Source organism: Alexandromys fortis, unplaced genomic scaffold (genome assembly GCF_014885135.2).
Source record: "Alexandromys fortis isolate MF-2015 unplaced genomic scaffold, M_Fortis_MF-2015_v1.1 scaffold_27, whole genome shotgun sequence".
In the NCBI taxonomy this organism is placed as follows: Eukaryota; Metazoa; Chordata; class Mammalia; order Rodentia; family Cricetidae; genus Alexandromys; species Alexandromys fortis.
The window spans coordinates 13,846,967-13,861,681 of NW_026067952.1; the positions used below are offsets into that span (position 1 = coordinate 13,846,967).

Genomic DNA, 14,715 nt, shown 5'->3' on the forward strand with positions numbered 1-14,715 from the left:
CCCACTAGGTGCCATGTGCTCATATCGTGACTCTCACTTGGTGTCAGTGTTTGCATTTCTCTGCATGTGACCAGTGGGCTCACTTCTTTGTGCATTAGTTTCCATTATCTGTGAAACACACAGAAAATCCGTAAACCAAAATTTCCCTCAGAAGGTTCTTGGGGGCATCTTGACCTAAGCAGAGCCCAATGCGTAGCATGTAATAACCCTCAGGAAATGTTACTCTTGTTTTTCCTGCAAGGTGTAAGGAAGAGAGCTTCTTACAACACAGACATCTGAACAGCTGGCAATGAAAGATGATGGAGCAGATGAGAAAGGGAGGCAGAGAAGTCACAGCAGGAAGCAAGCAGAGTAACACACAGATGGGTGCAGTGGCACATGACACACCACAGAAAAAGTGAGAGTGAGGAGACAGAGACCCAGAGGCAGAGGGGGACAATGAAAAGGCAGAACTGTAGGCAGCCACGTAGTATGGAGTCAACCCTCTTTTTCCCAGGGGAGCTGGCCCTTGTCTGTCCGTGTTCTCTATAAGTCCAGGATGGACACAAACAGCTCAACACAGTCCTCTAGTAGGCACAGGTGCTCCTATGGCCAAAGCTCTTACTCACCTTGATCTCTACCGGGTCGTTTTGGTGGAAGTTGATTGGTGCGACTCCAGGGACATAGAAGGTGCTTGTTTTACATGTGAGACAGAGAAGCAGCAGGAACCTTGGCCACCAAACCTGCTGAGGAGAGAGAGAAGTGAACTTTCCTACAGGGCAGATTAAGTGGGAATCTTCAAATCTGCTTGCACTGGCCAGTGTCACCTCTGTTCTGGGAAGCCTGAGGCCCTTGTAAAGTTGCTTCCCAAAATGTCTCAAGGAACAAGACTCTGCACTTCCAGAAATGGGACAAGATGGGTCAAGCAATTACTATCTGGAAGGAAAATAGACTTGGCACCACTGCTAGTCTGAGATATTAAAATGCCACTCTGTGCTCTGATATGGTGGGCAGACTTCAAACTGGGGCATATGCAGATAGCAACTTGGCTAGATTTCCTAGAATCCCCAGCAATTCTATTCCTAAGATTTTTTAAAAGTTTTAAAGCCCTCTGGAAGAGCACAAGCCCTCCTACCCACTGAACCATCTCTCCAGGCTCTGGACGGTTTCTAGACATGTTAAGAAAGATATGGCAACTCTATCAAAATATACAAGGAAGGACATTTACCAGAATGCTATATGGATGGATAGGCTTTTCCCCCTTCTTCTGTTTATGTTTTTTCTAACATTTTATATACAATTATATATTTACATCACTTTAGAAATACAGTTAGCCAGGTGTGATAATGTACACCCACAATTCTAATTAGAGGCAGGAAGATGCCAAGTTCCAGACCAACCTATACTGCATGAGATTGAGGAGTGGGGGACAAGTTAGCACATGCCTTTAATCCTAGCATTCAAGAGGCAGAGTCAGGTAATCTTTGTGAATTCAAAACCAGTCTGGTCTACAAAGCGAGGTTCAGGACAGCTAGGACTATATAGAGAAACTCTATCTCAAACCTCTTCCCCGAACAAAACCAAACCAAACAGTCCTACCAATGCCAGATTATGATTACCATTGTTTTTATTTGGGTCTCACTGCATTAACTCTGGCTGACCTGGAACTCATTATGTCGACAGGGCTGGACTTGAGAGATCTGCCTGCTTCCTATGCGCTGGGACTAAACCACAATACCTAGCTTCATCCAGATTATGGATCATCTGAATCTCTGGGAGTCAGTGTCCTACTTTCAGTATGTTTGCTGAAACTACTACTACTACCACTACCACTACTACTATTATATGGGTGTTTGCCTGTATATACATCTTTGCACCACATGTGTGCCTGATGCCAGTGGAGGCCAGAAGAGAGTGTTGGAACCACTGGAACTAGAGTTACATACAGTTGTAATCTGCCATGTGGGTGCTAGGAAATGAACCACAGATCTCTTAACTGCTGAGCCATCTCTCTAGTCCCAACTACTCTTTTTTAGTAACTTTTTTTCAGATATGTACATGTGTGTACATATGTGTGATGACTTCTCAATTGTTCCCCATCTTTTCTTAGAGATGATCTCTCACTGAACCTAAAGCTCACGGATTAAGCTAGACCAGCTCAGGTATGCAGTGCTGGCTGGGCCTGCTCACTTTCTGTGTGGGTGCTGGGAACCTGATTCAGGGTCCTCATGCTTGCAAGGCAAGCATTTTAGTGACTGCGCCATTTCTCCAGTCCCAAGTAGCTAGTATCACACGTAAGGCACCAAGATCACTGTTCCTGTTAATGTAAAGAAAACGTGTTCTGGATTTCCTCCTAAGAAGCCTGACACTGGACTTTTAGCCTTATCTGATAAGTGACTCTAAGCAAGGAGAGAGGATTAAAATCTTCTAAATTTATCAGGCCAATTAAATCTAAGAAGTTACTTTAGTTCTACCTCCCTTCAGAAACAGAATCTCTAGATCTAACTGAGAACACTACCCAGGGCAGCAGAAGGCTCCCTTGAGACCTCAGGTTGCAGAAGAATGAAAAGTAAATCCGGGAAGACTTCAATTCACTTTGGTTCCAAAGTCTCAAACCAATGAAGCCCTTCCTTCTCCCCCAAACAAACAAAATCCCAAAATAAACAGTGAGATTCATGCTCACGCCAGCAGGAAAGCAACTTTTGAAAGCAACAAGGAACCAGAGTCATTAACACCTGTGAAGAACACAGAACTGCACAGACATGGCGACTGTTTACCTAGCTGCTATGCTAAGCACCTCTCCCTCACTGCTTTTCTTACAGCAGCTACCTGTCCACTTCTGCACCATTGTGCTGTGGATCTCCAGTTAATCTGAGACAGAGAGATGGACTAACTTGGAGGCTGTGACTGTGGGCTAGAAGGAGTGTGCATGCCTAGTATGCTCAGAGAGAGCCCTGGGTTTGATTCCAGCATCTAATCCTAGCACTTGGGAGACAGAGGTAGGAGGAACAGATGGATGTTTAAGGTTATCCTCAGCTACACAGTGAGTTCTAGGCCAGCATGGGCTATGTGAGATCCCATCTCAACGCACTCCCCTCCCTCAAACAATAACTTATCCCAGGTCTTGCAACCCAAATATGATGATGGAATTTGTGTGCTCTGTTGAGGCAGGTGAGTTTTAATATAAGATGATGAGCAGGCTGATGGTGGTGCACGCTTTTGATCCCAGCACTCAGGAGGCAGAAGCAGGTGGATCTCCAAGATCAAGGCCAGCCTGGTCTATAGCCTGGTCAGCATCATATATTAAAATGTATGATGCTGCCGGGCGATGGTGGCGCACGCCTTTAATCCCAGCACTCGGGAAGCAGAGGCAGGCGGATCTCTGTGAGTTCGAGACCAGCCTGGTCTACAGAGCTAGTTCCAGGACAGGCTCCAAAGCCACAGAGAAACCCTGTCTCGAAAAACTAAAAAAAAAAAAAAAAAAGTATGATGCTGATGACTAATGTTTACTAAATGCCAATATGTGCCAGGCACAGTTTTAGGTTCTTCTAAGGTATAAGCCTGTATTCCCATTTCATAACTCGGGGGTGGGGTGGAAACTGTGGCACAGGCCTGCGATCCCAATTACTCGGGAGGCTGCTGAGACGAGAGGATTACTTGAGCCTACGAGTTCAAGACCAACCTCTAAGCAACATAGCAAAATCCCATCTCCAAAAAGGGAGTCGTGGTAGTAGAGAGATGTTCAATGGTTAATAAGACTTAGTGCTCTTGCAAAGGACATGGGGTCAGTTCCTAGCACCCATGTCAGAAGGCTTACACAGCCTGTATCTCAAGTTCCAGGCATCCCAATGCCCTCTGGCGTCTTGGGCATCTGCATACACAACACATTGTGTACATGAACTCACATAAATGCAAATGTGTACACATGAATAAATAAGTAAGCTCAGTCTCTAAACAGAACAAAACAAAGAGTATGCTAGATGGAGATAAACTGGATCATCTTTGAGCAGAGAATTAGCAGCGTGAGAGATAGAGCTGCTCTCAAGTACTGCCAACACAAGTTCTTAGGTATACAAAAATGATCCTTGTTTATGTATGTATAGCCCATTCTTGCCTGTTTAAATGTGTGAAAGCACATACCAGTGTGTTTGGTGGCACATCTTTAATCCCAGCACTCCAGAAACAGAGGCAGGTAGATCTCTGTGAGTTTGAGGCCTCTGGTCCACATAGCAAGTTCGAGGCCAGCCAGGAATATACAATGAGACCCTGCCCCCCCCCTTTTTTAAGTATATGCCAAAATCAAAGTAATCAAAAAGGAAAAAACTATCAAAAAATTTTTAGCATGAACACAGATGGAAATATCCTTAAGAAAGTGTTCTGCAATTAATAGCACAAAACCCACCTCAGCTAGGTATGGTGAATTAGACCTGTAACCCCAGCAGTTTGGAGGCAGAACAGAATGAGCTGAGGTCATTCTGGCCTATAGAATGTGGTGGTGTTTGACTTATCCCAAGAATGCAAGGAAGGCCTTCTCGCTCGTCAGTTACTACCGCATGTCACAGAGGTAGCATCAGGAAAAAAAGTCAGCATCACAACTAACAGAAAAAGCAGTTCACAAAATTCAACAGTTATCAAAACAACTTAAAGCATAACTAAAAAGGAACTTCCCCAGTCAAAGGGCAGCTATGAAAACCCACAGGCAATCATCACACTTAATGGTGAAAAACTAAATGCTAAGTTCCCTTAAGATCAGGAACCAGGGCTGGAGAGATGGCTCAGTGGTTAAGAGCACTGGCTGCTCTTCCAGAGGTCCTGAGTTCAATTCCCAGCAACCACATGGTGGCTGACAACCATCTGTAATGAGATCTGGCACCCTCCTCTGGCATGTGGGCATACATGGAGGCAGAATGTTGTGTACATATTAATAAATAAATCTTTAAAAAAAAAAGATCAGGAACCAAAGAGGATACACATTCTTGCCATGTCTATTCTTCTATGGTATAAACCAGCACATGAAAGAAATAAAATTGAAATTTAAACACATCCAAACTGAAAAATTAAGTAACAAATGCTTTTATTTATAGATCATATAATCTTGCATCTAGAACACTCTAAGAAATCTATACAATAACTAGAATTAAACAAGCTGAGGACAAGCACAGACTATCAGATTGATATATAAAAAATAATTGTATTTCTATATATTGGCTATAAGCAACTCAAAAATAAAATTAAAACATGGTTCTACTTGGTACTGAAAAACATTTAAGAATATATATTAAAAATACTTATTATATGCATACACGTACAAATGAGTGTATGTATACCATGTGGTGCTGGAAGCCAAACCCGGGTCCTCTGAAGGGCAGTCAAGTGCTCTGCACTGCTGACACCTCTCCAGCCCTAAGAACAGATCAGAAAGGACTTTGGGCTGAATGCAGTGAAGTGGTAAAGCACTTGCCAAGCATTGTCAACACAAGCTACAACATTACAGATAATAAAGAAAAAAAAGGGAAAACAAATAGCATTTTGTTTTGGTTCGAGACAGGGTGGCCTCTATGTAGTCTGGGCTGGCCTCAAACTCATGGTACTTGTCCTGCTTCAGCCTTTCAGATGCCAGAATACAGGCAAGCACTACCCATGTCTAGGTACATGAAAACGAATTTTAAGGGCTTATTTATTGAAAATTACAAAACACTGGCAAGAGAAACAAAAGCTTTAACTATGTGGTAACCATATTCATAAGTAACATTAGACCATTCACAAAAATAACAAATTCAAAATGAACAACAGATAAAAACAAAAGCTGAAACTAAAATTCCTAGAAGAAAAACTGTGACTTTAAGTTAAATGAAGATGTTTTAGAGATGCTACCAAAAATATGACCCATTTAAATTAATAAATTTCATAAAAATAAAAAATTGTACACTTCTAGGCCATGGACAGGAAAATCTTTGTGAGTGATGTAGGTAGAAGGGACCGGTTCAGGATGCATAAAAAGCTCTTACAACACAAGGAGGCAGCAACACCCAGTTAACTAGTGGGCACAGGCCTATAATTTAGTTATCTAAAAGGCCGAGGCAGGAAATCACCAAACTCAAGGCCTGCTTGGCTACAGAGTGAATTCAAAGTCAGCTTGCACAACTTAATAAGACTCTGTCTCAAAAGAGGAGGTCTGGGCATAGCATTTGCCTAGCACATACCCTAGGTTCAATTCCTAGTACACAAAATAGTGAAAACACAGAGTTCCATCCCAGCTGGATTCCAAGCATCTCCTCAGAGGGCTTGGAACACCCACAACCTCAGACTGGGAAAACTACTATAGTTGAAAACGGAAAACAACTCAAAAGTCTAATCGTTAGCAAAAGCAGAAAAAACACTACATCTCTGAGCAAAAACAAAAAACAACCAATAAACACCACAAGAAGGAATAACCCAGAAAACACTATCCTAAGTAACAGAAGCCAGATGCAGACATTTAAATAACACACGACTCCGTTTCCCTGGAATGCCCAGCAAAGGAAATTTACAGAGACAGAAATCAGATTAGTGGAGGTTTGGCTGTGGGAACAAGGGCCTGATTGCACCACTCCCTTGACCAATGTGAGGAAACTTGGGGTAACAGAACAGTCCTATACCATTGTTGTCACTGTAACAAGGGCAAAAGTTTACAAAGCTAAAGGTCACAAGAGTGGTTTGTACTATGAAGTATAGATTAATATGCCTGAAGGAACTAGCTAGCTGGAGGTGAAAGGATGTGGCAATGTGATGACATCTGGTGAAGCTTGGTGATAAGTGACAATATCTAAGCTGCTGTTTGCTGGAATCATTACAGCAAGCTGGGCTTTTACTGTTTTGAGACAGGGTTTTACTATGTAGTATTGGCTGGCCTGGAACTCCCTACATAGACCAGGTTCGTCTTAAACTCAGAGATTCACTTGCCTTTGCACCCCCGACCCCAGTACAAAGATTAAGGGCATATACTACCACAACCAACCTATAATAAGGTTTTAAAAGTAAAAATTATATATGCATAAAGTATTATAAAAATGCCAAGTGACTTATCCAGCTTTTCAATTTTTTCCTTTATTGTTATTGTGTGTCTGCGGTGTGCATGCCATCTGTGCTTATATGCTACAGGGTGTGTAGAGGTCAGAAGACAACTGTAAAGTCAGTTTTCTTCTTCCATCTTTGCTTGGATTCTAGGGACTGAACTCAAGTTGCCAAGCTTGCAAAGCCAAGTAATTTATACAGGTTTAAAAAAAATTAACAAATTAAAATTGTACATATTGATTATGTGGTTCTTCATATTTTTTTTAATTTTATTTTTTTCGAGACAAGGTTTCTCTGTAGCTTTGGTGCTGTGCCATATTTTTATATTTTCATATACACTTTCCCATATACATGGATCAGCATTATACACAATGACACATACAAATTTTTTAAAAAAACTAAGACGAGTCTCATATGCGACCTTGAACTTGCTATACAGACAGGAAATTTTGAACTTCTGTTCTCCTATCTTCATTATCCCGATGCTAAGATTACAGGTATGCAGTACTATGACCAGATTGTGCAGTGCTGGACAGAGATGGAACCTAGAGCCTAATGCTTGCTAGGTCAGCATTTTACTAACTGAGGAACATTCCCAGTAATATATTTATATTTCTTTTTTTTTTTTCTCTGTTTTGTTTTTTGAGACTGCATTTCTCGGTATAATCTTGGCTGTCCTGGAATTTGCTCTGGGCTCGAACTCACAGAGATCTGCCTGCCTCTGCTTCCTGAGTGTTGGGGTTAGAGGTGTGCACTGCCTGGCTTACATTTCTATTTTAAGGGAAGGAAATGCACTGCCTGTAAAATTACCTAATGGGAGACATACGAAATGTCTAAGAACAGAAAATTTGATCACCAGGTTTTCAGGTGATGACTAAATCAGCAATTCTAACCTTGGGAGAGTCTTGTAAACTCCACAAAATGCTGGTAGGAGCTACATATCCTAATGTCAAAAGTCCTAATATTAGGATGTTGCCCGATTTAAGAAGGCTTGAAGACTTAGCAGTTTATGAGTCCCAAAGCTTGAGAGGATGGTGAATCCCTGTATATTGGGAAATTTCTGTCTTGTTCTTTGGTCTTTTGTCAAAATTATTATTAGATTTTACGAGTGAGTGTTTGCCTGCATATGTATCTGTTCACCACATGTATGCCTGGTTCCTGAAGTCAGAGAAGGCACAGGCTCTCCTGGAGCAGGAACTGGAATCACGGATGGCACCCACCGAGAACAAGTCTTCTTACCACTGCACCATCATCCATCTAGCCCTGACTTTTGTCTCAGTCCATTCCACAGCATCACAAGACTGTAGGAGCAGCCTGTCAGGAACCAGATGATGGCAATTGAGAACTCTGCAGGTAATCTAACACTCCACCGCTGGCAAAAGTACCAGTGACCTGGAAAGTTGAAAAGCTCAAGGGACCCAAGAATCTGTTTCTCCTGTTTTTTTTTTTTTTTTTTTTAAATTCTTGGGGTCTGGATGTTCAGAAGCAACCGGCAAACTCCCCCCCCCCCAACCCATAGCAACCTAAGGGAAGGGTACTAGGAAAAAAAAATATTCAGCCTGCCAATTTTGCCCTTTTGAAAGCTGTGGACAGTTAGCCTCTCCCAAAGAAAACAGGAAGTTTCTCCTAGAAATGAAAATTGTTCATCCAATAGCATTTCTGTGACCAGATGTTAACCTCTTCTTTTTTGGAGCTCTCTACTTCTCCAGCTTCTCCTATAAATAGCATCACCTAGCCACACAGCTGGGACCAATCTTGAACAGGCGCAGCAGCGCCTTTCTCACGGCCCACTGGAGCCGGCTATCTCGTTCTTCCTCTCAGCCCGCAGCACCACTTTAAGGTCAGGGACTACTCCCCAGATTAAGGAACTGAGGCACAGGGGTGGGGGTAGGGAGGTTATCAAGGCATTGTTTGCCAACAGTTAACTGAAATCAATTATCTAATTAGTTAAAGCTCCCTAAGAATTCAACCACGGGTGAATGAGGCTAACGACAACTAAAGATCACTCACCAAGACCCCCAAGAAGCTAAAGAACTCACCCAGCTACATGAAAATAACAAAATACTCAGAACTAAATTAGCCACTAGCAACTAAAAATGCAGCCTTTACTTCAGAACAGAGACAGGACAGCTAAACAGAAACAAGGCAAGACTAAAAACCTTCTGGAGGAGGTGGAGAGGGCTAGGGAGGCCTGTCAGGAAGGAGGAAGTCCAGGTAAAATGACTGCTCTTCCCTGCCCTCGGGGGCATTCACAAAATAGCTCCCAGGTCGGCAGACAGGAGGCCCAGACAAGGAAGGCCAACAACACTTCAACTCTGGGATGCTGGCTACAAAGTGCTAGGCACTCAGATCACTATTACAATAATTCTTTTGAGGAGTCTCATCCCCACTTCCAAATTATGGGACTAGATTCAGTATGGGACGGTGGGTAAGCTCTGGAGATGGCTGGAGGAGGTGCTGCGGTAACACTGAATATAGAGAACGTCCTGAACTTGTGCAAAATTTACATCTATTTCACCACAATGAAAATAGTAAGAAAAAAAATAACAGGCTTCCAGAGGCAAGAAGTTTGCCCAGTCACAAAAGTAATTCTACCCCCGGCTTTTACACCCAGCCTATACCTGAAGCTCGCCTGGGAGGCTCTGTCAGCTTAAGGCAGCGGATGTGGGTGAGAAATCGTACTGGACATATTGGACGGCACAGAGGAAGCAATGAAGAGGAATGAGGTGGAATTGAGAAAGTCTTGGGTGTCCCCCACTCCTGGGAAACAATAGTGACAGCAAATGGTTCAGGGATCAAAGCAGCAGAAGGCAGTGGCCCCTACCATCCGTGGCCAGATGGCTCTGCTCATCCTGGGTCCTTCCCACCTCCCTGCCAGTGCCCAGAGATCAAAACTCAACCTTCTCCCAACTTTCTGTTACCCACTTCTTTAATTCCAAGATCAAAGGAGACCTTTTGTTCAAGTTGTAAAACAGAGACCAAGAGGCAACTAGATACCATCTCCTCTGCATTTCCTGGGGGCTGAGGGCCTCCTTTAAAAGAGACTGCTTGGAGAAACACATTAACCAAGGCTTGGTATAGACACTCAGTTCCCAGGATACAGTGGTTCATGCAGAATATGTCCCAGGTGAGGCAACTCAAAGAAGCAGACAGAAAATATCCCCAACACAACACCCTGGAGGGGAGGGAGCACAAGAACGGTGATTGGTACAAACAAATTCAACTGCACAGTTCACTAGCAAAAGCAGCTTTGACGTGAGCACTCACTGCAGAGCATTCCACCTGAACTTAGAAATCCATCAAGTCCAGTGTTTTTAAAGGCGATCTCTTTCTCGCCTGGAACTCCCTATGTAGACCAGGTTGGCAGAACTCACAGAAATGCACCTGCCTCTGCCTCCTCAGTGCTGGGATTAATGGCATGTACTACCACCCCCAGCTGAAGTTCAAGTTTTAATGCCACATATGACATCTACATAAACAGACCAAGAAAGCCAAATCCATTTGCCAGGCCACACATGAAATCAAAGCCTGTACTACAATGAGCCAAGCTTTTGCCTCCTTCTCCAGTGTGGACTGATGCTCTGAAAGCCCAAAGGAGACAGCAGCTGCCACCACATGAAACTGAGTCAGAGGAGCTGCCTGCCTCCTGCTCCACTTCCATCCAGCTGCCCCATCAGCACCACCTCTATTGGCTCAGACCTGGTGTCAGTCAGCTTATTACTCTGCCCTACGTGGAACAAAAGCCTTCAAACTAGGATAAACCGGCCCAGGACCTCTACTCCTAGGCATGAACACTGAAACACGCTATGGAAAGATGCACACAAAGTTCACAGCAGGATTATTCCAGCAGCTAAGGGATAGAGAGACTGTGGTCTATCCACACAACACAACCATTTAGCCACTTAAAAAGAATAAAGTACTAGGAATGTTACCCACAACATGGATGAACTTTGAAAGTGTATGGAAAAGTAAAGCAGTTAGGTAAGAAACACCACATACTGTACATTCTCTTTCTATGAAATGAGGGAAGGTAAAGCCTCAGAGACAGGAAATCAGGGGCTGCTGGAGACTAGGAGGAGCAAAGCCTGGGAGTGATGTGAATGCTTCTTTGTAGGTTGATGAAAATGTTCTGGAATTACACAGTGATCCTCTAAATACGCCAGACATCACGAACTGTGAACTTTAAAAAGGCTCAGTGTTAGAAAAACTCACTGCTCCCGCGGAGGATCTGGCTTTGCTTCCCTAAACCCACAAGGTGGCTCACAACCATCTGGAGCCTCAGTTCGAGTCATCTCTTCTGGTTTCCCCCGGCACCAGGCATGCACACGGTGCACATACATGCACACAGACAAACACATAAAATTTAAAAAGATCTTTTAATAAGGGGTGATTTTGTGCTATATGAATCATATCCATAGAGATAAAACTATAATAAGAGCTAATACAGTGTGAGACAGGCAGTATATAAGGAAAATAGAATATTATATGCCTATGAATGTACTCAATGGGCATTTCCCAAGTTCCATTAAAATATTCCTAAGAGTAGCTTCCTGTAATGGGATATGAGCCTGCTTCTCAATTCTGACCCAGCCAGATGAATTCCATCCTGTAACTTTATAGGGTGGTCTAATCCAGGGCAGAAGACAAACTCCCAGCCTCCTTTCCCTATAGCCAGAAGTCTTACTCTGCAGATTCAGGAAACACTGTTGTGCTTAGCAGACCTGGACAGCACCTGTACAATTGGGGAAGAGCCATTCATGACAGTAAGAGGGAGGGGGAAAGCCCTTGAACTGTAATATCTACAACTCTAACTTTCAAAGCAAACAGCTTCCTCAAGCCCCAGCCTGTTCACATAGCCACCGAGTTCACTAGCTAAGTTCCTCTCAGCATGACTTGCCTCAAAAGCTGATCCACCCCAAAATAGATCTATATGCCCCACCCAAAATGGTTGCAAAATAGCTTACGTGTATGAAGGCGTGGGGACAGTTCTGACTTCTGTGTGTAGTAACGTGCTTGGCACAGACCAAATTCCCATCTACCTGTGACTCCACATACACCTCTGCACAAACTTGCCCTGTGTCTCCTCACTAAATATGCAGCTTTTCATGTGCCTTTAAATCTGGCCGCGGCATACAGCACACTCTCCATTTTCACCATTTCTCTGTCTGCCTCACTGCAGGTTTCCGCAAACGAAAGAAGCTCCACAAGGGTGGGACCCTGACCCTCTGACAACTATGGGACTCTGACCCTCTGACAACTATACACCTGGTTCCATGCACTGACTGGGCTCTCAAATATTTGCTGATTAAATAAAATACATACTAGAAACACATATTGCTAACTTATAAACTCTTAAAACTCTGTACAGGACAGGAACTTCCCAGTGTAGTGCCATAAATATCACTTTATTGAACTCTCTATGGGCAAGAAAGGGAGTGACTTCCTGTCTTCCCATCAGCCTTGTTCTGAATGGGGCAAAGGAGAAAACGGGTTCAACTTTCCACCCACCCTGAGGATTTGTCCCCACTTCACTGATTCAGACTGAAGCCTGAGGCCACAGAAACCAGCTAAAGCTTTGAAACATTTTCCCCCAAAACAGTGAGTGCCAGAGAACAAACCCTGGCTCTTGTGTAGGCTCAGCAAGGGATCTACCAATGAGCTACACTCCCCCAAGCCATGAAATCTTTTACCTGACTTCTCGGTTTATAAAAAAAGAAAACTGTTTTAAAAAACAATTAAGTTAGCAATTTGCTAACAGCAGGGAATCTTGTCAGTTGATTAACCTGGCCCTGTTTAGAGAAAACCAACAGCACACAGCTTAAGCAAGAGTTTTCCTTTGGTGGAGTCAAATGTCACAAGCTTGTTCTTTGGGGTCTTTCTTGTCATTCACTATCAGGATGAAATAAAATTTTATCTTCTGAGGAAGAATATACAGGGCCACCCAGGAAATTTCACCTCGGTTCTTATTCCTTGGCTAACAGAATTTGAGCTGAATTTCTCAGAGAAAAGCCAGTCCTTCCAAAATTCAATTCTGTGGTTCCATAATAGAAGCCAGCAAGTTGTGACCCACCCTCCAGACACAGCTGTCACCTCACCCATAAAGAGCCTTAAGTCGTCAGCTTCGTGACAGCGAGTCTTCATCTATAAGGAGCTGTAGGGCATGGGAAGGGGATGCGGACAGGTAGGGCCGGAGGTGTTTTTAAACAGCTGTACAGGTTCCTCCTCCATTAAAATCACAGGACTGCTTGGGAAAGTGTAGATTCTTGAGCACTGCCTAACCCTAAGGAACTGCACTCTTTGGGGGTGAAGCTCAGGAAACTGCATTTTAACATGCCTCCCCATCCACAACCTAAGATTTCCATGCACGGTGAAGTTTAAGAGCCCATTGGATAAAAGCCCTTTAGGAGAGATAACGAGTTTTGACAGGAAGGCAGGAGGAAAGGACCTGGGGATGGAAGATGGGCACGAGGTGCCCTGGTAGAGCAGCAAACAAGCGGGTTGCGTTATGGGAACAGCTGTGGGTGCATTTAAGGACAGGGCTTGGGCTAAGAGGTGGTCCGAAGCGAGGCAGCATCCGCAGACTGGTCAAGATGATGGGGATATGGGGAGAGCTGGGTCTGAACGTGAGGAGGAGGAGCGAAGGTAGAGATAACGGGGGATTCTCGGAATGAGACAAGGCCAGGAGGTGAAAATTGGGAAATAGGGGTGACAAGGGGGCGGGAACGAAAGCCGAAATGAGAACCGCGGAGACACTATTTGAGGTCTTCTTTCCAAGCGGCACCTCCCCTAAAACTCCAGGCCCTGACAAGCCTAGGTGAAAGCCAATGCTGGCGAAAGGGATTTTGTGAGGGGCCAACCCAATGAAGGGTAACCCGAGCAGGGGTTCTGAAGGAGGCTGGGGACCAGGCATGGGGTGCCGGAAGGTCCTGGGCTATCCAGGGGGCCCTGCTCCAGCTCCGGTTCCCGGAGTCTCCTTCACTCACCATCGCCGCCGCCATCTTGGATCCACGTGTCGCCGTGATGACGTCAGCGGAAGTGGTGCTTCCGTGGGTACAGACTGTAACTCCACAAGGGGGTCGCTTCGCTTCAGTTGCTTCTGTAGTCGCACTAGTGAGGAGGTAAAGGAGACTTAATTTCTCCTTGGAAAACTTGTCTTAACAGTGAGGTCTCTGCGCAGGTAAAGAAAGAATACGATGTAACTATTGGAGCCATATTAACTCCTGGCAGACAGCGCTCCCCCCCCCCACTCCTTTTGCATTGTGGGTAATTGGGGTGTGTAGAAACAGGCGCGCTCTCTGGCTGCCATCTTTACTATTGGCAGAAAGACCCGTTGCTAGGGTTACCCGAGACCTTAATTGTGAGACAGAAGGCTTGGTAAACCCTCTCTGACAGCAGCTGGATTACAAGTAATTTGTAATTATGTGTTTAGATATTTACTTGACTATTATATATCCTCTAATACTAATCGGCTGTAATCCCTATGAGGTAGGACAGTCTTTCACCTTACCCTGGCTTTTTGTCGTCTCTAAAATGGGGCAGATTTCTAGATTACTTTCATAACTGATTTATGTTGAGTATTCACGGATACAATCGCACATAAGAAGTATTCGATAAATAATTGTCGTTATATGATCATGTACGTTCCTTCCCGCAGATGGTAGGTCCCTCAAACAATACACTGTT

General features: G+C 44.1%; 1 protein-coding gene across 7 annotated transcripts in view; it reads right to left on the reverse strand.

Moving 5' to 3' along the window:
* Tm9sf4 (transmembrane 9 superfamily member 4) overlaps nt 1-14,196 on the reverse strand; it is a 40,697-nt gene extending 26,501 nt beyond the window's left edge. The window contains exons 1-2 of one of the 7 annotated variants that reach the window (XM_050151000.1): nt 14,016-14,196; nt 609-722 (exon numbers count right to left, since the gene is read on the reverse strand). In XM_050151000.1, coding sequence (XP_050006957.1) covers nt 609-722; nt 14,016-14,030 — 129 coding nt within the window. In that variant the 5' untranslated portion in view covers nt 14,031-14,196. Of the gene's footprint in view, nt 1-608; nt 726-5,288; nt 5,325-8,271; nt 8,305-14,015 lie in introns of those variants that run through there. The other 6 variants (XM_050150998.1, XM_050150999.1, XM_050150996.1 and 3 more) reach the window with 6 other exon arrangements.
* Between the last annotated feature and the right edge of the window lie 519 nt (nt 14,197-14,715).